Source organism: Peromyscus maniculatus, chromosome 4 (assembly GCF_049852395.1).
Source record: "Peromyscus maniculatus bairdii isolate BWxNUB_F1_BW_parent chromosome 4, HU_Pman_BW_mat_3.1, whole genome shotgun sequence".
NCBI classification, from domain to species: Eukaryota; Metazoa; Chordata; class Mammalia; order Rodentia; family Cricetidae; genus Peromyscus; species Peromyscus maniculatus.
In genome coordinates, this window is record NC_134855.1 from 146,483,950 (window position 1) to 146,510,223 (window position 26,274).

The 26,274-nt window shown below is 38.2% G+C and overlaps 1 protein-coding gene across 3 annotated transcripts in view; it reads left to right on the forward strand.

Moving 5' to 3' along the window:
• The window catches only part of Chd6 (chromodomain helicase DNA binding protein 6), a 186,617-nt gene that overhangs the window by 88,111 nt on the left and 72,232 nt on the right, over nucleotides 1-26,274 (forward strand). For all 3 annotated transcript variants that reach the window (XM_006971044.4, XM_076571225.1, XM_042276720.2), the window contains 9 exons: nucleotides 10,154-10,216; nucleotides 11,006-11,064; nucleotides 11,680-11,797; nucleotides 16,322-16,408; nucleotides 16,589-16,723; nucleotides 20,353-20,474; nucleotides 22,187-22,430; nucleotides 23,697-23,873; nucleotides 24,368-24,511. In XM_006971044.4, coding sequence (XP_006971106.3) covers nucleotides 10,154-10,216; nucleotides 11,006-11,064; nucleotides 11,680-11,797; nucleotides 16,322-16,408; nucleotides 16,589-16,723; nucleotides 20,353-20,474; nucleotides 22,187-22,430; nucleotides 23,697-23,873; nucleotides 24,368-24,511 — 1,149 coding nt within the window. The remainder of the gene's footprint in view (nucleotides 1-10,153; nucleotides 10,217-11,005; nucleotides 11,065-11,679; nucleotides 11,798-16,321; nucleotides 16,409-16,588; nucleotides 16,724-20,352; nucleotides 20,475-22,186; nucleotides 22,431-23,696; nucleotides 23,874-24,367; nucleotides 24,512-26,274) is intronic.

Sequence of the window (26,274 nt, forward strand, 5' to 3'; positions counted from 1 at the left end):
TAGCTGACCTTCCCTCTTTGCCGGTGTCTCAGAAAGAGTGAGTCCTTCCTTTCTGTAAAAATGAAAAAAGACAGTCTCACTCAAAATCCCTCCCTACTAATAACTGTTCATCTCTCTGTCCGTCTTCCAGATTCCCTCTGACTCTCTCTGATTACTTTCTGTCAGCTGGCTCCACATTCTGACTCAAGGTTGATTTTATTTAATTAACACAAACACATACTCAGGGTTCACAGTGTGATAGACTATCCTGCAACACGTCTCTGCATAAGACAGGCGTCCCCGAGGGGGCTGGAATTATAGGTGTGTACTTCCATACTTGGCTTGGTTCTTAGTGTTTTCATAATCACTAAATGATTCTTTTTCAAATTTTTTTTTCCTCAGCATGTATGTACATCAGTGACTGCTTTCTACTAATCTGAGCTAAACAGAACTTGAACAGTTTACAGTTTTAGAGGGTTAGACCATTAATTCTATGATGGCACATGTGGCATTGGAGCAGTAGCTGAGAGCTTTGCATCTCAATCTGCAGGCAGATAGGCAGAGAGAGGGAGGATACAGCCTGGCATGGGTTTTTGAAACCTCAGACAGTAAGACACTTCCTCCAACACGGCCATACCTATTCCAAGACCCCACTTCCTAATCCTTCCAAATAATTCAAACTAGGAACTAAGCATTGTATATATGAGCCTATGGGGGCCATTCTCAGTCAAACCATTACACATGGGTATGTGGAGAGAAAACAGTTAAAAATTACATCAGGATTTTTGGGTTGAGCACTTGAGAAGGTAGAGTTTCCTTTAACTCAGATGGGAAAGAACTAAAGATTGAGGGATTAGGACTTGGGGGCTGGAGACTTGTTAATGTATCAGACCAAGAGTTAGTTTTTAGAAACTTTAATGTAAAATACCTTAAGATAGGTAAGTAGAGATGCAGGAAATAATCAGAATGTGAGTCTGCAGTCTGGAAAGAAGTTTTGATCTGAATGTGTGAATTTGGCAGGCATCACAATACAGTTAGTATTTAAAATCATGAGACTAGATGAGATTACTTTCAAATTAGTGTAGGACCCCCCCTCCCCCCACAAAAAAAAAGGAGGAGGAAAGGAAAAAAAGAAAACTTAAAATGAAGCTTCCTGGACCTTATTAATGTAAGTTAATATCAGAAGATTTCCCTTGCCAGGTAAGGTGCAATAGGTTGTGGCAGACCAGCATTCACCTGTAAGGTAGAAAAGGATATGTTGTAAAAGCATATTTTTAAAGACATCTAATGTCTGTGGACATAGGAATTCGATGAGCTGATTCTTAGGCGAGCTGACAGTTGTTGACTGTCTTCTCTGAAGGCACTTAGTTCTGAGTCCTGAGAGTCAGGATTAGCCCAGAGAGAGACTGTATTCTAGGTTGAAGACAAGTACTCAGAGCCAACAGTGATTTGAGTATACAGAGCCAGTAAAATTATGGCCTAAAGGAAGTCCCAAAGTAAGGACCACCCTACCTTAGTGAAATTTTGGGAAACTTAAGTTCTGTGAAACTGTAAAATTTGAGTTTGTCTTCTGGCAAAGGACCCAGCTTCCTTTGCTGCCTCCAGATTCACCAAGATACTTGGTTGAAATCCTCTTGCTATAGACATTTTCAGTTTCATTTTACCAGCTCGGCATTTGTATATTTAACCTTAGCACTCAGGAGGCTGAAGCAGGAGGATTGTAACTCTGAGGGCAGCCTAGTCTATGTAGCAAGACTCTTATCTTAAAGATGAATAGCCTACCTGTGTCTGACCTTCCCTTGAGCTGTTTGTTAGATTTTAACCTCTTTAGGGTTATAGAATACAAAGCTCAACTGAAACTCTATGTGGGGCGTGTGTGTTAGGGCTTGAGACCTGCAGCCTTTCCCAGTATGACCGTGGATGTTTGTGCCCCAGGAACAGTTAAAATTGTTTGAATAGTTTGGGGATTTTGTTTTGTTTTGTTTTACTCTCTTGCCTTCTTCCTTTGAAATAAATCTTAACAGTCCCCAGTCCTGACCCAACTCAGCTGGTTAGATGGGATCGTTGTCTTCTTTCCTCCTTGTCTAAGAGGAAACATTGTTGTAGATGCCATTATTTGGAACTACTATATTCTTTATCCTCAGTGTCCAACATAGAATAAAAATAACTAGATGTTCCTAGAAAACAAACTCGGCACAGATGCTGAGGTAAACAAAACAGAACTTGAAAATTACTATGGATGATACATTATAGGAAAGATGGGCAAAATAAATTTCCAGTAGAGAATTGGGTCTGTTAATGACAATCAAGTCAATCATCTAGAATTATGGAAAAAATCTATAAGATTCAGAATACAGTGGTCAGATTTAAAAAGCAGCTTAGATACAGTAGAAGATAAGATTAGTGAATATGAAGGAATCAATGGGAATTTTCTAAATGCAGCACAGCTTCAACAGAGCAAACAAAGCATGAGAGAGAAGTATTTCTGACTGTATTCCTAGGCAGAGAAGAAATTTGAGCAGTGCATTATTTGAAGATAGAATTAATGACTAAGAGTTCAATAAACTGATGAAAATATTAGCCAATAGACTCACAGTCTGGTAAACCTTAAGCAGGAAAAGTATATGAAGAAATATTTTACCTAAAAGATTTTATCTTGCCCACTGGAATCAAAAGATGACATTTCAAGAGCTATTAGGGGAAAATTTATAGCTAATATATTTAACATTTATACAATATTTAACATATTTCCTCAGAATTTGGAAGTAAGATGATAATTCCCTATATAGTCATTTATATTCTCAGATACACTGGAGGACCTGGTCATCATCAGAAGGCAGAGAAGAAATAAAATGTTGGGGCTGTGGAGGTAGCTTAGTTGGCAAGTGATTGCTTTACAAGCATGGAGGCTCAGTTTGGATCCCCAGCACCCAAATAAAAGACGGGTGGCTTTTGGTTTGTAACCCTAGGGAAGGGACAGAGACAAGCAGATCCTGGAAGCTTACTGACTAGCCAGTCTAGCTAGTCTGTGTACTCTGGGTTCAACAAGAGACAATCTCAAAAAAATAAGACCGAGAGCATCAATCTGACCTCCATGTGCTTGCATACATACACATACACACAAATACATACTAAGACACACATACCCCAAAGAAGTAAACAGTTGAGAGATTACAAAGGAATATATAAAACTAACATTAGTTATAGATGAATGCCTGTAGAAAATTCAACAGAATCGAGAAACTATTAGAATTAATAAATACACCAGGCAGTGGTGGCACTCACCTTTAATCCCAGCACTTGGGAGGCAGAGGAAGACATATGTCTGAGTTCGAGGCCAGCCTGATCTACAGAGATCCAGGTTCAGCCAAGGCTACACAGAGAAATCCTGTCTTGAAAAAAAAACAAAACAAAAAAGAATTAATAAATGTGGATTTGATTAAATGCTACATTTAGTAACATCAAGGCATTACCTATATTGCCTAGTATGGATATTGCCAGCCACATGTGCCTGTTCAGCATTGGAAATATGCCTAGACTGGATTGAAGTATGCTGGAAGTATAAGGGACACGCTGTATTTGAAAACATGAGGAAAAGAACATTTAAAAAAATGTTTCCTTAATTTTTGTATTGATTCAGTGAGCATGTTTAAATTGTAATACTTCAAATATTTGGGAGGTTAAATAAAATACACTACTTGGAGCCTTCCTGGAGACTTCAAATTTGATGTTAGGCCTGGCCATGATTTTCTGAAGAAAACTGATAAAGACTCGAACACAAAGACTTGTATAGGCAGCTAATTGAAGCATTTTTCTACAATTAGTAGTTTATATGACCATTAATATCTTAACAAAGTTTAAAATATAAATCTTATAAATTTTGATATAAAATTCATACTTTAAGAAAAGTTTAAAGAATCAGAATAGAATCAATGAATTGAGATTAGTAGTAATAGAATAGTCCCTTAATTAATTTGGTTTTTCTCCTGTCTCATATCAGAAGATGGCTCTTTCTTCTGGCATGATACAGGGAGTTTGCATTTTCCTTTTAACAACATGCCTGGGTTTAAAGAAGGAGAGAGCCATTCTCCAACTCCCAAGCCTGCTTTAAATTTTAATTGAACTGGGACTACAAGAAGACCAATAGTGTTAAATGTCTTTAGAGAAGTGCAGAAAGGAACATTTAGGAAGACATATGAAATTTTATAGATGATATACCAGTAGGCCATTTTACTCTTTTTCTTGGGACTTTTTTTTTAGACGATTTGTCCTTTTTCTTCATTTGTCTCATTTGTCCAGTGTTCTTCAATTCCTTAGCCTTCATTCTCCTAAAAGACAAAATCAAAATCCTTTCCACAAGGCTAACTTTGGGGAGGTTCCCTTTTGGCAACCTATATCTGAATAAATGAAAAGGCATGTGTTAATGGTATAAGTTCGTTTAAATTGGATGGTCATGCTGATTGAACTATCACCTCCTCTAATTAAGAGGTCTCTCTTGTTCAAATCGAACCTTTATCAATTTTGATGGTATCCACAGCTTATCTTCTCCTGTAGAAACAAGCAAAACCACACCCCCAACATAACACATATCCTGGTTTTTATTCTGAGGTCAGCACATCCTTAAAATATATAGGCTGATTTAATTCTGTAGTTTTTTTCTATTATTCAATGTCTCTCTGTAGCTGTTGTTCCTTTCTTATTATCATTGAGAAAATTCAAAGTTAATAGAGCATTTGGCAGTCTATTTCTGGCGCTTTTTGTTACCCCTTTCTGTTTATTTAGCATATCCTTTAGAGTTCTGTTTGATCATTCTATAACTGCTTGGCCTGTAGGATTATGTGGTATACCTGTAATATGCTTTATATTGTAATAAGCAAAAAACTGTTTCAATTTTTTAACAAAAATTTTAACAGAGACATATGCTGGAGCATTGTCAGGTTTAATTTGTGCAGTTATACCCATGATGGCCATAATTTCTAGCAAATGAGTGATTACAGAATTAGCTTTTTCAGAACTCGAAGCAGTTGCCCATTGAAATCCTGAATAAGTGTCAATGTTATGGTGTATATATGTCAATTTTCCAAGTTCTGCAAAGTGAAACACATCCATCTACCAGATTTCATTCCTCTGAGTACCCTTTGGGTTACATCCTGCTGATAATGGCGTTTGATTATAGAAGGAACAAGTAGGACATTTCTTTACTATTTCCTTGGCTTGTTGCCAGGTTATGGAAAAATCCTTTTTTAAACCTTTACTATTGACATAATGTTTTTATGAAATTCTGAGGCCTCGAGCACATTTCCTATCACTAATTTATCAGTCTCATCGTTACCTTCTGCTAGAGGGTCTGGCAGACCCATTTGGGATCAGATGTGAGTTATATATAAAGGATGACTTCTTTTCCTGATTATATCTTGTAACTGAATAAATAGTGAAGTTAATTCTGACTCATCAAGGATAAATTCTGCAGTCTCAATATGTAATACCACTCTTTCAGCATACTGAGAGTCAGTAACTATGTTGAGAGGTTCTGAAAAATCCATTAATACCAACAGAATAGCAAACAATTCTGGTTTTTGAACTGAATTATAAGGACGTTGAACCACTTTAATTTTCTGATTTGTAACCTGCCTTTCCTTGTTTGTTGGCATCTGTATAAAATGTACGAACTCCTGATATGGGTGTTTGCCGTATAATTTGAGGCAAAATCCAATCAGCTCTCTTTATAAGATCAATTCTATCACTTTTGGAATATTTGCAGTTAATTTCTCCCAAAAAAAATTCCTGCACGTTCTTTGCACTTTCTACCCATAATTTTTCAATGTCCTCCTTAGTTAAAGGTACGACAATTTCTGCTGGCTCTCTTCCTGCTTATTGACGAAATCTCAGTTTTCCTTTCAAAGTCAAGTCAGATTTTTTTTCCACGTTTTTAATTTTTTATTTGGTTTACTTTTTAAAAAATATTCATTCAAATATAATATCTTCCCTCTGCATTAAAATTCCATAGGAGAATACCTAGAGGGTAAAATAACCGAAATGCAATTCAGCTTTGGATTGCTACAGTCCACGTGTCCTTCACTTTCTTTTCTACCAAGGCCAATTCTTTCTCAGCTTCAGGTGATAATTCTCTTGGACGATTTAAGTCCTTGTCACCTTCTAAGGTTTTGAACAAATTATTCAGTTCATCATTTTTTACCCCAACAATAGTTTGTAAATGAGAAATGTCTCCAAATAATTTTTCAAAGTCATTAAGAGTCTGTAATCGATCTCTCCTAATTTGCATATTTTGGGGTATAATTTTTTGTAGACCTATTTTATAACCTAAATAATTAATAGAATCTCCTCTTTGTATCTTTTCAGGAGCAATTTGTAATCCCCAGCAAGAAAAAAAATTTCTTTCTTCAAACATTCCTTCTAAAGTATCTGCATTTAAGTCAGCTAGTAAAATATCATCCATATAATGATAAATTATAGATTTAGGAAATGTTTTACGTATAACTTCCAATGGCTATTATACAAAATATTGGCACCGGATTGGGCTATTTAACATTCCCTGTGGGAGGACCCTCCATTGATATCTCTTAACCGGTTGAGAATTATTATAAGTAAGCACTGTGAAGGCAAATCTTTCTCTGTCTTTTTCTTGTAAGGGTATTGAAAAGAAACAGTCTTTTAAATCAATAACTATGAGAGGCCATCCTTTAGGTAACAGAGTAGGCAAAGGAATTCTTGATTGTGGAGAGCCCATTGGCTGAATTAGTTTGTTAATTGCTCTAAGGTCTGTTACCATTCTCCATTTACCAGATTTCTTTTTAATAACAAATACAGGAGAATTCCAAGGGTTGGTTGATTCTTCAATATGCTGAGCATTTAACTGCTCTTCTACCAGCTCTTCTAAAACCTGGAGTTTCTCTGTTGTTAAAGGCCATTGCTGAACCCATACAGGCTTGTCTGTTAACCATTTTAAAGGTAGAGCTGTTGGTGTCTTTGGAAGATCATCAGTTGTTGTGCCCTGTTCTTGTACAATATGGATGGCTGGTGACCACTCATTAAAATAATACCTTCTAATATTTCTCTAAGAAACATGTGCTAGTTTATGATTTCTGAGGTTGGAGGGATGTTAATCTGAGTATTCCATTGTTGTAACAGGTCTCGACCCCATAGGTTCATAGCTATGTTAGCCACATATGGTTTTAATTTTCCTCTCTGTCCTTCTGGACCTATACATTCGAGCCATCTTGCACTCTGTTTCACTTGAGATAATGTTCCAATCCCTAATAGTTGAACGTTTACCTCCTGAAGAGGCCAAGTTGGATGCCAAAATTCTTATGCAATTATAGTCACATCAGCACCTGTGTCTACCAGACCAGATAACAGAACATCATTTATTCTTATTGTTAATTTTGGTCTTTGTTCATTTATAGAAGTTTGCCAAAAAAATTTCTTAATGTTTTCTCCTGAATTTTCTATTCTCTCTGTCTCAGCTGTTCCATCACCCTGAGCAGCCTGGTTTATTCCAGTAGGTGTTTGGTTATTTAATTGCTCTGAGTAGGGGTTTCTTCTACAACTGCAGGAAAGGTCTGAACTGGATTTGCTGTGAGGGCCTGCCTGAGGCCCCTCTGGGAGTTTCCCTCCGAGGCAAAATATTACCTGTCTGTCCCTTGTTGATTTGCATTCGTTGGTCCAGTGTTTACCCTTACCACACCTTCTGCATACTCCAGAAGGAAGGGGCATTCTGTTGCCTTTGTTTCTTGAAGAAACATTGTTTCTGGGAATGCCCTGTTTACAGTCCCTTTTCAAATGTCCTTGTTTTCCACATCCAAAACATCTGACATTCCTCAAACCTCTTGAAATTGCTTCTCCTACCCACATACCATCATGGCCATGAGACTCAACATTAAACGTGTCTCTAATCCAATCTTCCAGTGGTGCAGATCTTGCCTTCAATGGCCTGATTATTCTACTGCATGCTGCATTCGCATTCTCAAAGGCCAAAGATTTGATTATTATCTGGCTAGCTTCTGAATTCGGGACCATTCTATTTACTGCTGAAGTCAGTCTTTGTAAGAAATCCATGAAGGATTCTTTTGGGCTCTGTATAACTTTTATAAATGACTCAGTTTTATTTCCTGCTTCCTCAATTCTGTCCCATGCATTCAAGGCTGCCATTCGACATAGAATTAGGGTTTGGTTATCATATAAACATTGTCTTTGTATTTCAGCATATTGGCCTTCTCCAACAATCTGATCCTGGGAGATTTGCATACCTCTAGCCCTCCACTGACTTTCTATGTTTTTAGCTTCATCTCTGAACCACAAATGCCACTACATTTACCTGCTCTTTTCAGTCTTGTGGTATAATCTTATTACAAGTTGACCAGGAGTTCAACATTTGCTTTACAAATGGGGAATGCATGCCATAAGATACTATTGCTTCCTTAAACCTTCTTAAATCTAACATTTCAGTTGGAGTCCAATTATTTTGTGCATTCATTTGACCAGGTAGCTGCTGTATGGTTACCGGATAAATTAAGGGTGATTGTGTGAAAACAGGCTTTCTTTCTGTAAACCTATAATCCAATCCTGAAATAATTTCACCATTAAATTCTTCTGTCTGAATCTGAATTTCTGTATAATTCATTTTAACAGGTTTTTCTAAAGCTTTTATCCTGGCACTTACATTGACTATCTTTTTAAATAGTAAAATAAGGATAAGGAAAGTAATAATGTGCATAATTGATGTACTATACACCCTGTCAACATTAATATTCTCGTACAATTGTTCTATTTTCAAACTACCTAAAGTTTTATGAAACAAAGACCAATTTTCTTCTAATGTACACATAATACCCATTTTTTTTTAATGTTGAAAAATTTTCCCCTTTAAGTATTTTTCCTTTTAACATATCTGATAACTCAATTGACTTATCAAGTCTGCGTAGAACAGTAGAAATCCGAGGGAATTTCAAAACAGCTACCTAGCGTCTGAGATGGGAATCCTCATATATATATGAGAGAGAGAGAGAGAGGAGAATAGTCAATAGCCACATGTTCTGGCCAAAAGCTGCAATCCATCTACATGCTCCCGCTTAAGCCGATTCAAGCCTGAGCTGCGACTTCCTTAAGCTCAGACCACGTGAGTTGATGAGTTGCCTGTAAGCATCTCCAGCTGTAGCTACCACAACTACAGTCTGCCAGACCAGTAGCTCTGGCCAGGCCTAGGACCTGTAAACTCTGGCCAAGTAGGGCCCGAGCCGGGCCAAGCCAGGAAGCCGGGCCGCTGGTAAGCCAGGGAGCCAGGCGGTTTTTAATGAATTCTTGCCACGTTGGGCGCCAAATGTAGATGTAATTCTGAATGGTCTTATTAAATAAGAAACACAGAGCCAAATGCAGAGTTAAAAGCCCAAGAGGTTAGAGCACTAGAGAATAGCCTTTAGCCTACCAGCCACTGTTGTCCTTCCCCTGAGAAAAGAGACCTATTTCCTGTGTGTCGGTATTTTTTATTGACTTTCTGTTCTGCCTTCTCATTGGTTGTTAACCCAGGCATGTGACTTTCTTCGTCACTGTCTGTCTATACAGACCTCCAGGTCTCTATGATTGGTATTTGGATTAAAGGTGTTTGTTACCAAGCTGTCGATGTCCTTGAACACACAGACTCTGCCTGTCATGTGAATAGGATTAAGGGCATGTGCTATCACTGCCAGACTTCTGCTAAATGGCTTGCTATTTGCTCTGACCCCCAGGCAACTTTATTTATTAATATACAAATAAAATCACAAGTCAGAGCACATTTTCAGAATTCAGCCTTCTCCTTCTATTGTGAGACATGGGGATCCCAGTCAGGTGGTTAGGTTTATGTTGTAAGAGAAGGTGTCCTGCCAGCACTGTGCTGTGAGCTTTGAAAGAAGTAGTAGCTATGGTATAAGTTCAGCATCACTGATCCAAAGTGTTTTCAAATCTAAAATTCTTGAGTGTCTACATGAAGTTAGATGAGTTGTCGATTTCAGGATTTTGAATTATGGCTATTCTGGTGGTAGTCTATACAGATACTCCAAAACCAAAAATCCCTGAACTCAGAGACACTTCTGACCTCATCCTCCACTTAGAGTTATTCTCTCAGATGCTGTTTCTGATAACCTTTTTTTTTTTTTTTTTTTAATTTCGATTTCTTTAGGAGCCTCCAGAAGACGATGCAAACATCATTGAGAAGATCCTGGCATCTAAGACTGTCCAGGAGGTTGGTGGCTCCTGTTTCATATTTTTCTGTCACTAGTAGACACTACCTCTGTGGAGAAGGATTTGCCTGGAGAACCAACTGTTCATCCTTGACCAGTGTGAGAGCTTGTCAAGAACATTGTCCCTGTGGAGGTTTTTAGGACACTAAGTTCTTAAATGTCTTAAGTGCTTAGTTGATAGTTTTCTCCATTAAGATCCTAACAAAGATATTTACATCCCTTTGCTGTAGCCCATTAAAAGTCATCAGGGGCCAAGAAGAGATGGATAAGGAATCCTAATGGGAAATAGTGAGGGCTTTCTTTACACATCTTGGGCTGTTTTAGGACTCCCTGAGAAACAGTTCCATGAGTGAGGCAGTATGTTGGTGCCAGTGCAGATGTAGCTTATCTTTACTTCAGTATAGACTTCCTTATTGTTATTTCCATGCCGAGAGAATCAGGGAAAGCCATTGAGAGATGAACTTAAGATACCTCTGTACGAGGCTGTGGTCCTCACATTTCTGCATCCTGGGCTAGCCTGAACTGAAAGCTTTTTCCATGTGGACCTTGGAAAGATGCCAGCAAAGGTCCCTTTTGGTACCCTCTACTCTATCTTAAAGTAGCTGTGCTCTAGTTCTTGGAAAATTTATAGAGTTGGGATTAGCTTAGAAGAAAAGACCTGGGATAATAGGAATAGTTTTCATAAATCCCTGCTAAAATGAGGCAGAGATACTGGTTCACCTGTTTTGTTTTGACTTATATATGTGAGCTTCTTGGGATATGGGCTGATAACTGTTTTCTGTTGGTTACAGGTCCACCCAGGAGAACCTCCATTTGACCTAGAGCTGTTCTACGTTAAGTATAGAAATTTGTACGTCTATTTGATATTCTACATGTATTTGAATTTTATTTGAATAAAACTTTCCCATGATACTTCATTATCTTCAGAAACTGGCCCCTAAGGCATGATCTTGACTGATTCAAGTTCACCTTAGGCAATATTACTCATTTTGGGCTTCACATAGAATCACCCAGAAGACTTTTAAAAACTTCTAAAGCCCTTATTCCACCCAAGACCACTTGATTTATAGTCAGAGTGGACCCTAAGGACTGATGTGTTTAAAAAAAACTCTCTGAACATTTCTTCTTATTGTGCACCCAAGTGGAAAGGCTATTCTGTAGTGTTTATTCTTTTTTCCTCTTGCATTTCTTTTCTTTCTGCTACCTGCCCACTTTCACTAATACGTACTTGATAAAATTTGCCTGTAAGTCTGCTCTGTTGTCTGCTCTGAGCCAATTTTGGTAGAACCTGAAGAGAAATTAATGGTTTGAAATCAACCCTATTATTGTCCTTTAGGGAAAGGTCTTTCTAAGTGTGGTGCCCAGCAGTGTCACAACTTGCTACTTCTGTGTATGATAGCCATTCTTTTTATTGAAACCTTAATAGTATTTTGCTGTGTTCTCACTATTGTATGTCTTTGCATAGTTCCTATTTACATTGTAAATGGGCCACAATGGAAGAGCTGGAAAAAGATCCCCGCATCGCACAGAAGATCAAGCGATTTAGGAACAAACAGGCCCAGATGAAGCACATTTTTACTGAGGTGAAGCAATGTGTATTGACTCATTTCCCTGCTGCTTTTTCTTTCTGCATAAAATATTTAGGTTGAAGTTTTTAAATCCACAGTACTATATAGTCCTATTATAGCACTGTTGATCAAGTCTGATATGGATGCTGATAAAGGGAACAGCATATTCACTCATTTACTAAACTCTGTAAACTGACACTCATAGCAATAGACAATAAATAGAGTGAGAACAATATAAACACAATTGTAGGCCCTCCTCCAAAGAGTGGATATTCCAAAAAAACCCTTCAAGTCTGAATGTAAACAGAAAAGGTAAATGTTAGAAAATAATTAAGCTTGAGAACTTCAAAACAAAAGAAAAGACTAGTGAGTTTCAGCGTTAAATCTGAGGTGGCTTTAGCTCTGAAGACACAACTGACATCTCACATAAATAGAAAATATGAGTGTGTATTTACACATATATGTAAGTTATGTGTCTACACAGACATATGCCAAACAGCTTTAATAAGAAAAGTACCAGACCTGAAATGGAAGTAGACAAATATGCAGAGAATTTCTGAAGAAGGAAATGTTGGTCATTAGGCATACCAAAATGTGTAGCTTCACTAGAAACCAAAAGAAGTACAAATAAAATTGGAATCTTAAAGCTTTTGTTTTGTTTTGTTTTGCTTTGCTTTGCTTTTTATTTTTCAAGACAGGGTTTCTCTGTGTAACAGCCCTGGCTGTCCTGGAACTCTCTTTGTAGACCAGGCTGAATTCAAACTCACAGAGATACTCCTGCCTCTACCTCCCAGGTTCTGGGATCAAAGGCATGCACCACCACTGCCTAGCAGAATCTTACAGTTTTTACTTATCAGATATTTGAAGGTTTTAAAGGCATTTAAGGCTGTTAGCCTTATTGGTGAGAACATAGTAAAGTAACACTGGCTTTCTTGTCCTTACTATGAACATGACTAGATGTGATTCATCAGATATCCCAAATTTGTGTGTCGCTTTCCCCAGAAAGTCTAGTTCTGTCATGTGTTTTAAAGAAATCATCAAGTCTTTGTACAAAGAATTAGTTATTTTAAAAGTTGCTTATACTGCTAATTAAAAGCAAACACAGTGTTAGATAGTAATTTACTAAATTATATATTCTATAGAATTAGATACTATACATTTAATGAGAATCATACTAAAGAAAACGATTGGTGCTTTGAAAATATACTTCATGTTATGAACTGGTGTTATTTTAAAACAAATACCAGGCTCCAACAGGACATGGGACAATTCCATACTGTAGTGCAAGAGAAAAGAAACATCATAATAATATATAGAAAATGCCTTGAATAAATACATGGATATCTTACCATTTTCCTCTGGGTGATGGAATTCTAACACTTAATTTTTAAAGATTTATTTATGTATATGGTGCTCTATCTGCATGCCCAAACAAGACATCAGATCCCATTATTGATGGCTGTAAGCCACCATGTGGTTGCTGGTGATTGAATTTAGAACCTCTGGAAGAGCTGCCAATGCTCTTAACTGCTGAGCCATCTCTCCAGCCCCACACTTTCCTTTTTTTTTTTTTTTAATGTGTAATGTATAGTTTTATACAGATAACTTTTGAAGGAAAGAGACAATAAAATTACTCTTAAAATGTAGTCTTAACAGCCAGGTGATGTTGGCACATGCCTTTAACCCCAGCACTTGGGAGACAGAGGCAGGTGAATGTCTGAGTTCAAGTCCAGCCTGGTGTACAAAGCAAGTTACAGGACAGCCAAGGCTATATAGAGAAACCTTGTCTCAAAAAAAAAAAAAAAAAAAAAATGCAGCCTTACTAGATTCTAAGAGTGCACTCAAGTGCCATCAATTATAGTAAATTGCTCATCCATTTACCCAACTGTGATTCACATTGTGGTCCTTTCTGCTATTGCTAAGTTGCTTCAGGATGACCTCAGTTTGGGGTTCTTCTGATATAATCTCATAGTTAGTGCTGGAGATGTAGCTCAGTGCTAAGACACTTTCGTACAGTGCCCTGGGTTCAATCACACACACACACACACACACACACACACACACACACACACACACACACACACCCTCTAATAAAATTACAGTTTGGCCCAGCTTCTCTGTGGTGGATATAAAGCCCCTGAGAACTATTTTAACATGTTCCTCTGAATAGAGAGTTGGGGAAAAGAAGGTGTTGTCTAAATGAGAACGACCATGTGAACCCGTTGGATAGTCTCTGTATTTCTTGGAACATTTCTTTCACACCTCTATTTTAGCAAGTTTGCAATGTAATAACTTGTTTACATGTCTGGCTCTTCCATATTAAGCCCTGTGAGACAGACAGTCAGTCCATTTGTCACTGGAGCTCGGTATGGGGTCAGTCCTCTTTATACCACTTCCTTGCTTCAGACCCTTCAGCACCTACTGTCAGTCAATCAATCAATCAATAAATAAATAAAATCTAAACTTAGTGATGAAGCCTACACAGTCCTCTGTCTTTCTGACATACTCCCATGGGAGTAACTATTCCTTGGTTGCAGACAGAGTAAAGTGTGTTGAGTAATTCTCAGAATAATTAACAGGAGTTTGTACTGGTAGAAAAGAAAAGGCTTTTGCTGTTGTTTTGTAGATTGGTGTTTTGCCTGATTATGTTTGCACCACTTGTGTACCTAGTTCCCTCAGAGGCCAGGAAAGGGCATCAGATCTCCCAGAACTAGAGTTACAATTGTAAACTGTGTTGTGGATACTGGGAATTGAACCTAGGTCCTCCAGAAGATCAGCCACTGCTCTTAACTGTGGAGCCATCTCTAGTTCCAGGAATAGGCTTTTGAGAAGATTCGAGTACATCAAAGAATTAAGAATGAATAATAGTGCAGAGGACTTCAACTATTTTGCATTTGTATTAGTAATTTGGATAAATTATAAATAATATGTGATATGAATAGAGATTGAATTTTGGGTTGATCATTTTTGTGCTCATTATTTCCAACTGCTTTATGAGATATCCAAGGCATAGCTGAGGGAGACCCCACTCTAGAGTTGAGGTACACAGGAGTAGGTAGGTGCCTTCTGACTTGAAATCCACTTTGGAAACCAACCTTCCTTATCACGTTAGTGTTAGATGAGCAGTGAGAAAGTCAGAGTTTAGGCTTGTCTGGACATTTTGGGGTGAGTAAAATTGAGAAGTGAGTCTAATGGCCTATATTAGTGTGTCAGCATTTTTATAGTTTTCAAGTAGAGAAAAATGATTGGACTGCCAGTTTTATTACCCACAAATTTGCTGCATTGCTATGTCATTCTGCCTGGGCTGCATTGTGAGGAGTGCTGTTGTGCCTGGTGTTTCCATTCTTCAGCGTGATGTGATGATGTTCATTTGGATGTGAGTGCTTACTTAGTAGAGGGGCTTTGCTGCAGGAGGCCTGGAGGTTTTGGTACAGGGACAGAAGCATGGCTGAGTCAGTGCAAAGGTTGAAAGTGGAGTGCCTGGTAGTCAGGGCTTGGACTCTGAAGCCAAACTGCTAGGGCTTCTCCCAGACTGTGTACCATAGAGGGTAGGGTAGCCTAGGACAACTTGCATAAGTCACTGCTGATTCAGTGTGCTCATATGTGCATAGAGGGACTCTTAATAATACCTGCCTTGAAGAACACTTAAAGTTGACAGAGCAGTTGTTGGTTTTCAACTCTATGGAGATATAATTAACAATATTTGTGAAATTTTAGGTGTACAACTTAATGTTTTGATGAGCATACACATCATGAGTGTGTGTGTATATATATATATATAGTTATATATATATATAGTTATAGTTATATAGATTTAAAATAATGTCCAAAACAGTATTTTTAGCTGCTGCTCTGTTGTACTTTCATCTCTAGAAGATTCATTATAAGTAGCCGATGAGTATATACATAATATATACACATACATACGTACATATATACATACATGCATACATAGCCTTTGCCCAACATCTTTTCCCGTCATGGAGGCATAAAATTCTTATAGCACCTGTTCTACAAGGATTAACTGAAAGCACTCTGCAGAACTTGGGACATACTAACTAGTCTTAAATGTGGTCTAATTCAGTCTTCTTGGAAACATAATATGCATAAATGTAAGGAAATAAATTCAAAGTATACATCTCAGTGGATTTTTACAAAATAAAATGTATAGCTGTCACCTAAATCAGGAAATAGAACTTCATTGGTGTTAAGAAAAATTGTCATTCCAAGTCACCAAGGGAGCAGTGAGCTATAAGACAAAGGGAGCCCTTCAGCTGACTTGTGCATATTGCTATAGAAGGACTTACTTGGCTGTGGTTTTTCTCTCCAGTGGTTAGATCCTTTAAACTTAGTCATGAAAAGCAGGATTTGAGGACAGTCTTCCAGAAATGTCTGTGAAATGACTTACTTTCAGGCACTCCTCTTCTGCCTGTGTTTTCTGATAAGAGTCCATAGTAGGGGCCACTTAAAAATAAAACCTGGTTGTTAAGAATTGAGGGGAGAAAGCTATACATCTTAACTGTATTCTGTTTGCCTCAGCCTGATGAAGACTTATTCAACCCTGACTATATAGAAATTGATCGTATCTTAGAGGTGGCCCACACCAAGGATGCAGAAACAGGGGAGGTAGGTGTGTTCCCATTTGCCTTTCATAAAACACTGTCTCTTCTTCCCATACATATTATTTGTCTTGTCAACAAACGCTCTTTGTTTTAATGGCATTCATTTGTTTTTATGCAGGGTTAGTTTTCGGGCTGGCACAGAATGGTTGACTACTTTACCAAGTTTCTTGTATTTTCCCACCAGGAGGTAACACATTACCTGGTGAAATGGTGCTCCCTGCCATATGAAGAAAGCACATGGGAGCTAGAAGAAGATGTGGATCCTGCAAAAGTTAAAGAATTTGAGTCTCTACAAATTCTCCCTGAAGTTAAGCACGTGGTAATATATCTGTGTGTCTGTCTGACATCTCTTGTAATATGTAAATTTTGAAGTTAGAAACTATGATGCATGTTTGACTGGGTTCTCGATTGGCTTCTGAAGTATCTTACTTTTGATGCTCCTTCCCCTTGACAAACTTCATCTGCATCCTGATCAGCACTTGTTCTGAACTCTGTTTTAATGTGTGTAAAATGTAAGAAGCTTGGGTGTGAACTTATAATTCTTGGTGTGCACCTGTCCTTTGGCACTAGTACATGGAATGCAGAAGAGATGGGTGTTGAACCTCTGCACAGTGTCTTTCCTATACCCTATTTTGAATTTCTTGCTCCCTCAGTGGTCCTTTTTTCTTTGTAGCGCCCCCCCCCCCCACTAGAATATTCTTAAGGTGAGTAGAGTAGTCCTTGATGGTCCTTAATAGATCCTGGAACCTGAAGGAGAAGGTATTAAAGAAGGTGACTGTAGGTTTTAGTGATCTGTTTCTGGTTTTTTTTTTTTTAAATCACCATTTTTATATAAAAATATCCAGTTACTTAAATTTGCATGTAATTTCTGTGTCACAGGTGGGACTAGGAAGACTAGATTAAGGGTAGCTCCCTGTTGGAGTCCATTTAAGAGCAGTGTTTGTTTTTGGTGTTATGGCAAATGAAAATATATAGAAACATCTGAAGATGCAGACTTGTGATTAGAAACTCACACAGCTCACTGTGTGTTGTTTAAATGGTCGATTAGCTCTCTTTCAGCTCTCTCCTATATATACTCTTTTCTGCTTTTAATTTGCCAGTCATTTACTAAGCATGTTCAAGGTTGATGTGTGTGTGTGATATCATAAAGAAAGCAATGTACAGGAGCCCAGTCTAATGGAAAGAGTACATGTACATAGAGAAATACAGCAACCTCTAATTGTGATGAGACTCATGATACAAAAACAAAGCATTGTGGGAGCAGAGGTTCATTCTGAGGCTAAATTACCATCTACAAGTCATCAGAATCCCAACTCATTCTCTCAACACAGCTCCTGCTTAGTTTCTCCAACCTGACTATGTCTTTGGCAGGAAAAGGAAGTCTCAGGTGTTGTCAGGTGATTTCGCTCTCCTTCAGTACTTTGCATGTGTGAGGCTATATCACAGTTCTCTAGAGCTGTAGTATCCTTTTATACTTGTCCTTTTTTCCTAATTCATTTGTTTGCACTAAAAATGTACAGTTTGAAATTTTATCTCAAAAGTTCTAAACTGAAATGAATGCTAAAAATATAAATAAATCTGTCTTTTTATACATAAACAGAGGGTTAAATTACCTTAAAAAATAGTGCTTTTTGCTAAAGGACTCTTGCTCTGAGTTTTGAAGTTTAGACCTTACCTGTCTTGGTGAATAGGACAGTCAGTGTCTGAAAGGGAAAATCCAGCGAGGTGAGTAGTTCAGAGAGGGATGCTGCTACACTGGAGCGCTCTCAAGGCAGCCAAGTGGTTTTCAGTAGCATCCTCTCAAATGTCATCTGCAGTGCTGAGAGCCAGGTGATCGAATCAGTAGAGGGGAAGAAGCATCCAGAAAATCTCCTTACCTTACCTTGTAAAGGACACCCATTGAGCTGGGTGGCTTGGGCTTCAGGGATTTGGGCTGAATGGTTCTGAAAGCTAAGGAAGTGATTTCTGTAAAAGGAACAGAGCAGCTAATGGGTACAGGGATGGCTTTGTTCTGAGCCTTTTCTATAAAAAGAAAGATATATTGGCATGATAAGCTTTCCTCTTTTATCTCTAAAAACACATGTTGCAGCATTCCACAGTCCCATTTCAGAGTGCTTAGTCTAACACAGCTGAAGTAATGTGTAGGTGAGTTGTCACGTCTGTTTTTCTGGAAGGTCATGGATGGCTTATACTTAACTCCAAGTTAAGTGGTATAATGGAAGTTAGTTTTCAAATATCACATGCAAATGGCTTAGCATTAGTTAACAACATAATTAGTTGTAAACTTTATTGTAGTAACTCAAAATTACAAAAGACAAATTGTTGAATAGAAATGCAGACATCCAGTATTCTGATAGCTAAGAATTTTTTAAGATCTTAAATACCACTTTAGAGACTCAATTTGTCTATAAGCTAAAAAGTTGTGCCATTGTGTAAATAAGAAAAATAAAGCCAATATAAATAAAATTTGAGGATACAAAGGTTCAATAAATAAAGATTTAAATAGTCTCCCAAATAAATAGTCATTTTAATTGAAATCCTAATAGTAATTTAAAAGAACTTGATATTAAAATTATACAGAATAGTAAGATACAGTCCCATAGCCATTTTATGTGTGTTTGTGCAACACATAATATCTTCCTCTATTGCTTTTCACATTATTTACTTGCTTACTTATCCATGTAATGGGAGTGGGGCAATCTTACTACTTAGCTAAACTAGCTGACCAACAGTCTCTCTCCAAAGATCCTTCCATGTCAGTCCCACCCTTCCTCACTAGGCACTGATGTTACAGTTTTGCATGGCTATGCCTGGCTTTTGTGGGTGTACTAAAGATCCAAATTCGGGTGTTCATGCTTACATGGCAAGCACTTCGACAAAGACCTCGGCAAAGACCATTGTGAAAAATAATGTCCTATCAGATACATAGCTTCAGTGATTATAAAGAATGTGGTTTTATTGCAGTACTAGACGAACAGCCTATGGAAGAAGAATGAACTGTCTAGATATAGCTGCAAGGTTATCTTGAAACAATATATAAGGAGCTGGATAAAGGATTGAGAGCATGTACTTCTTTTTAAGAGAACCCAAGTTCATTTGTCCGGCAGCTCACAGCCACCTGCAACTCCAGCTCCAGGAGAGCTGATACCTTCTTCTGGACACCCATGGGCACGTACCCACACCCGATAGATATACATATACATTTTTTAAAATAACCAATCTTTTTTTAAAACTTCATGTGTAATAATATGGCATCTCATTAGTATTCACAAGATTACTGAGTTTTAGAAGCTGGTATTTCATATGGAAAAATAAAAGAGTGAGCACACTTGAACAGAAAATGGTGGTGCATGTCTTTAATCCTAGCACTCAGGAGGCAGAGGCAGATGGATCTCTGTGAGTTCAAAACCAGCCTGATCTTCAGAGCAAGTTCCAGGACAGCCAGGACTACACAGAGAAACCCTGTCCCGGGGCGAGGGTGGGGGGAATGCCTGTATTTTGTTTAAAGGGAATTAAAGAATTTGTAATTTGATTTTAAAAGTTTTTTTCTTATTGTGCTAACTTCAGAGACTACTCAACACAGTATTTTACTCATTGTCCTTCCCTGCCCTGACATAGGAGACACAAACAAGCAAAAACGAAATTCTGTTAGAGAAACTACGAAACCCAGCTAACTAGCTTGTCAGGAAATTGAAGTGTAGATGAGAACGGCATCCACGAGCCTAGTAAAGATGTCTGACACTAGATTAGGTTGGTCTGTTACTGTTTGTAAACTTGACAGAAGTATTCATAATCTGGTAAAATTTAGAAAATGTAGCACCATTAAGAAAAATATCAGCAGTTCAAATCCATCCTTAGAGCAGCATTGGGGTTTGCTAGCTTGCCTGAGGTTTTTGTGTTATGTTTCTAAACCCTTTCTATACAGTCTGCTCTCTGTTAACTTCCTAGGAGCGACCTGCTTCTGATGCCTGGCAGAAGCTGGAGACGTCTCGGGAGTATAAGAACAGTAACCGGCTGCGAGAATATCAGCTGGAAGGGATGAACTGGCTTCTTTTCAATTGGTACAACAGGTGAGAGACCCTCAACCAGCCTGTGCTCACACTGCAGGTGTATTGTTGCTGTAACATGAGGTATGTTGAGTAGACTTAGAAGAACAGCAAGTGCAGCACTACTTCCAGCTTGAAATCATTCTACAACTTATTTTTATATCAGTTGTTTCCCCAACAAAAGGACAAGTAAGTCAATCCGTTGAATGTATGATGATAGATGGCCATGGTCTGATCCAAAGGAGAGGGGGAATAATAAAACTAAGATCCTAGGAGGGTGGGTGTTGTCTGTCTGGGTTTTAGTGTTTTGATATAGGGTCTTATGTGGCTCAAATGGCCCCAGATTTCGTTTGTAGACTAAGAAAACCTTGAACTGTTGACCTGCTTCTTCCTCCCAAGCACTAGAATTATAGTTATGTGTCACCATGCCTCTTAAATCTTTACACCTGCCGCTCCTCAATTTAAAGTCCTTGAAAGAGAACAGATGTAGATTCTCGACTCACTCCACTATTTGTTTGGTGTACTAGATGTTTTGGATTTGTGCAGTAACACTCAGCTATGAATTATTTGTATTCTAGTTCTTATTAGAATGTAGAGGAACCAGATGAAATTTGCAAAAGCTAAATTGAGATTTTCATAAGACTGGACATTATATAACATTCAATATTTTTAAGTCAATGCATTGTAATGCAAAACACATTTAGAAGGGATTCTGATGTCCTACTAAATTGAGATTTTTTTCATAAGACTGGACATTGTATAACATTCAATATTTTTAAGTCAATGCATTGTAATGCAAAACACCTTTAGAAGGGATTCTGATGTCCTAATGTTGTAGTGTAGCCTCTACTACTTACTGTGTGACCCAGAGCATAACCTTTACCCAGCTGAACGGGGTGTTGGGTCACGCATCTGAACAGTGAGGGAGCGAGACCAGATGTGCTCACACCTCTTCCAGGACTACCACTTTTGCTTCTGATCACCAGATAGCAATATCTTTACTCTTTCATGACAAGGAATTTATTTTGTAGGTTAAAATCTTGTCCTTTGATAACGTACAAAGACTACACAGTGGGACTCTCATCTTTACCTCAGTTTCTAGGAAGTTTGACGTTCTAAAAACTGGCTTAGAAAAACAGATCTTCCCTCATGCAGATTCAGTATTATACTCGCATGTGTGTGTGTGTGTGTGTGTGTGTGTGTGTGTGTGTGTGTGTGTGTGTGTGTGTAAGCTGAATATAGAAAAGGAACTGTGAGAGGTAAGATGGGGTCTTGGGGAGAAAGGAGGAAGGAATAAGAGGACAATTGAATGTGTATGACATGGAAAGAGAACAGAAGGACTCTGTAGGGAGAATGGAGAACAGCATGGGGCCAGAGGCAAGAAGGAACCAAGTATAATGTTGCTATATGAGAGAAAACACAAATGTGTGTATGCTAACCTAAAAAATTAATTTAAAAATTAAAGTGTAAAAAGTCCAGCTGGGGTTATCGACATTTTCCCCTTGTCTTAATATTGTTTTATACTATTTGTAGTTTCTATTCTAATAGCTTTGTTTTATAAATTTTCTCCTAAGTTGGCATAGGCAAAGTATGAATAATTATAAAACTAGCCTTAGTTTCATCACTGCAATATTATAAAGCCTTCACTAACCTCAAAGGCCAGAGTTTTAGTTATAACTAACCTCTGTAATTTCCTATATTGGTAATGAATTACTCACACTTCTTACCCTCTGCAGAAAAAACTGTATTTTGGCGGATGAAATGGGCCTGGGGAAAACCATCCAGTCCATAACATTCCTTTCAGAAATATTCGTCCGGGGAATCCACGGCCCTTTTCTCATCATTGCCCCCCTTTCCACCATCACTAACTGGGAGCGAGAATTCCGGACATGGACGGAGATGAATGCTATTGTGTACCATGGCAGCCAGATCAGCAGGCAGATGATTCAGCAGTATGAAATGGTGTACAGAGATGCACAGGTGAGCCTCACCTGAATCAGAAGACCCAGAGACTCCTGACTTCACAACAGCCTTTCTGCTACTTGTCTTCAAGAGTTTCAATCCTGCATCTCAAGCTGCTGTTTACTTGTTTGTGGGGTTCCTGTTGCTGAGACTGACTTCATGCTCACTGTGTGTATTTTGTGAGGACTATGATAAAACACAGATTGAAGAGATGCTTTCTTATCCCTATGAGATACACATAAGGTCTATTTTAGGACACTGAAAGCTTGGTTTATTGGGTAGCCTATGAAGTTGCTTGTTTGTGCAGGAGATTTTTGTCTTAACTATTATCTACTCAGTAAAGAAAATAAGAAGTGCATGGGCCAGCCATGATAGAACACTCCTTTAATCCCATCATTTGGGAGGCAGAGAGTTTGAGGTCTACATAGCAAGTTCTAGGCCAGCCAAGGCTACATAGTGAGACTCTGTCTCAAAAAAACTTTATTTAAAAAAAAATTATGGTGTTCAGAATTTGAACCCAGGAAATTTGTAGAGGAAATGAACAGAACAGATTGGATAGGGAAAGATAAAAATTAGTTTCATGTTGAAAACACAGCAACTTTATTTTCTATATTTTTGTTTATGTAATCAGTTTACTGAGTATGGTCCTGTTCTTTCACCAGGTAACTGGTTTTCATAATTAAATTAAAAATCAAATGATAGAGGAAAACCAGGGATTCAAATCATGTAGAAATGTTTTGGCAGAAATTTTACATTGCTGTAACATTAGGCAGCTCTGTTCTTGAGATGTGATGGTGGCATCTAGACAGACAACAGATGGAGGTGTAGGCTGTCTACAGCACTTGTACCAAGTGCATGCATACTGCTCTTGGAGTCTTGCTAGAACCAGAGTTATAGGGTAAAATTATGAATCCGAAAAGTAGCGAGGGTTTCCTTGAGTGTTCAAGGTATACATGGCTTAGGTAGACTCCAGGCTGGAGATAATACATGAATCGTCCTGGCAGTTTTCCTTAGCATCATGATTCAGAAATGAAAAGTTTCCTTGTTTCCCTTCATCTTTCTCCCCTTCATGAGGACACTGACTTGAAATTTGTTTCCTTGGTGTTCTGAGGTCTTCTCTTGTCTAAATAGTGGGTTCATTCTTATGTTTTCACTTTTCTCATATGAGGAAAAACAGGGCATGTTGGTTTCTCATCTGTCACTGAACTGTGCTGTTTTTCAAGTCTACTGGTACAATTCAGTAGCCATGGTGTAAAGCTCTACTTTGGTTTGTGTCATCCTTAGGGAAACCCCCTTTCTGGAGTCTTCAAGTTCCATGTCGTCATCACAACATTTGAGATGATCCTGGCAGATTGCCCAGAGCTGAAGAAGATTCACTGGAGCTGTGTGATAATTGATGAGGCCCACAGATTGAAGAACAGGAACTGCAAACTTCTGGAGGGGTTAAAGCTCATGGCCCTGGTGAGAACTAGCTAGCTTTTTACATAAATAAACATGAATTCCTTCTATTCCAAGTGGAGGGAGCGTTCCATGGCCTTCTGCACATCATTTTTGCCACAGATTGATTCCCAGAAGGACCTAGAAAGTGCTAAAATTTCATGAAATTTGTAACTTGGAAATAGGAAGTGTTTGCAGTTTGTTTCTGGGTTCCTGAATGAACTGATAGTAGAGATGATAGTCTTAACACAACTGCCTCGGAACGGGTAGGCAGGCACCTGATGATTCTGAGTGAACGAATGGCTGCTCTAGTTACCATGAAATTGCTGCTGGAATCATTGATGTGAAAGGAGAGTTGATCTGTTAATGACTACTCCTTTGCAGCATTAGCACTCTATCTTTTCATTAAAGATTTGACTCCAAATTGAGCACAAAATGCCCTGGCTAATTTTTCACCACAGACATGCACTATTTTTGTGGCTCCAACATGGTTTACAATCTGTTTTTAATTTTTATAGGAACACAAAGTGCTGCTCACAGGAACACCCTTGCAAAACTCTGTGGAAGAGCTCTTTAGTTTGCTCAACTTTCTGGAGCCCTCTCAGTTTCCTTCAGAGACTGCTTTCTTAGAGGAGTTTGGCGATCTCAAAACAGAAGAACAGGTAACTGGGGGCCTGAAGGATTGAGACAACAGGGTGCTTCCCTTTTCATTAAGGAAAAAGCAAGTCATTATGGGGACAGGATCTTTTAAAGTTCCTACTCTCTTATAAAATGAGCATTGCCTCCTTTGTTTTGTATATTTGTTTGTTTATGTTGAGGAAGGCAGCTAACAATTAGCGATTCTTATTGCCAATAAGAATTATTTGGCCTCCTGCTTCACTGAATGCCGTTGTACATTCAGTGGCGTTGTTTGTAGCTCTGGCCTCGGGAGCATGGTGTTGTCTTCCGCTTCCCTCATTCTTTCATCTTTCTGCTCCATAATCTGCCCCGTGGTTCCAGGGCCACTCTTCTTGGTTACACTTTACACATGTGAGGGGGAAAGACAGTCACATATGTGGAGTAACTGATGATTCTAATTTTGTCCTGATTACCTGGAGTTTTCCAGCTTTTGAAAATCTAGTACAGTCTAGTTTATTGGACACAATTTAAAACAGTATTAATATTCATCTTTTGTTGATAGAAATCTCTACTAGGAATTTAAAAAATAGACAAATTTAAATGCTGTAAGAGGAACAAATAACAGAGTTGGGAATGTAAAAGGAAAGATGATACTGTTAAGAATCTGGAGTGATAAGGGAGAGGGTACAGTTGAAGAGGTTTTGAGGGTGAGTTTCCAACGGTGAAGAAAAGAGTGACTACATGGGAGGAGGCTCAGACTACTCAGAGCCATGAGAGTCACACAGTAGTGACAGGTCATCTGCTTGGGCGGAAACAGGATGGCTGGAGTTCACAGTTAAAGCAGAAGAGTTTCAGTTACATTGTTGGAAGATCTTGAAATGGAGGTTGAAGAGCAAGAACGTAACAGAGGAGTCTTACAAGGCTTTTATTTTAAGAAAGACATAGTTCTGCTAATTGATCTAGCAACAGTGCAAAAGTGTGTTGGTGTGGAGAATTTGGGAACCAAAAAGGTTTAAGACTACCACTCACTGATGTGAATACTCTCTGGTTCCAATCTGTTGCTTTTACTTGTCATGCAATTCAGACTTTGAAAACAGTGAAAAACATCACATGTAATTCTCCTCCTCTGCATTTCAATATCTATTGATCCTTCAAAAGCCACCTCCAACCCATTCTCCATTTTTGGACCATTGGAAATGCATCCTCTTCTCCCATTGCACTTAATTTGTGGTATGCATTTTTTCTTCTTCCTAGACAATGATCTCCTTGAGGACAAGGCCCACATCTTCTTCAAAGTTGTGTTTGTTGTATTGACCAGCAAAGTGTCTGGCATATAGTATACTCTAAATGATTCAGGTATGAACCAAGTGAAGGGCAAAAGCTGAACTCAGCATGTGGCAGATTGACATTTGTCCCTACCTTTAACAATTAGCTAGCACTGTTCTTCTCTGTAGGCTCTTACATAGTAATTCTTTACCCAGTTGGGGGAACAACATTCCTAAATGTCTTTGGATAGTAAAATAAGGTCTAAAAAACGTTAGGTTTAAAATTGGTATTAGAAAAAAAATTACATTAGCTGTCTGGTTTATTTTGTATTTTTTAATTATATCTTTTGAATTGACACAAAAATTGGATATGCATTTTGTATACAATAGGTTTTGAAATCTGTATACATAGTAGACTAGTTGAATCAAGCTACTTAATCTATGCAGTACACGATCATCTTTTTTTTTTTTTTTTGTGGTGAGAACACTCAAAATCCACTCTCACAGCAGTCCTCAAGAATACATTGTTATTAAAGTTGCCA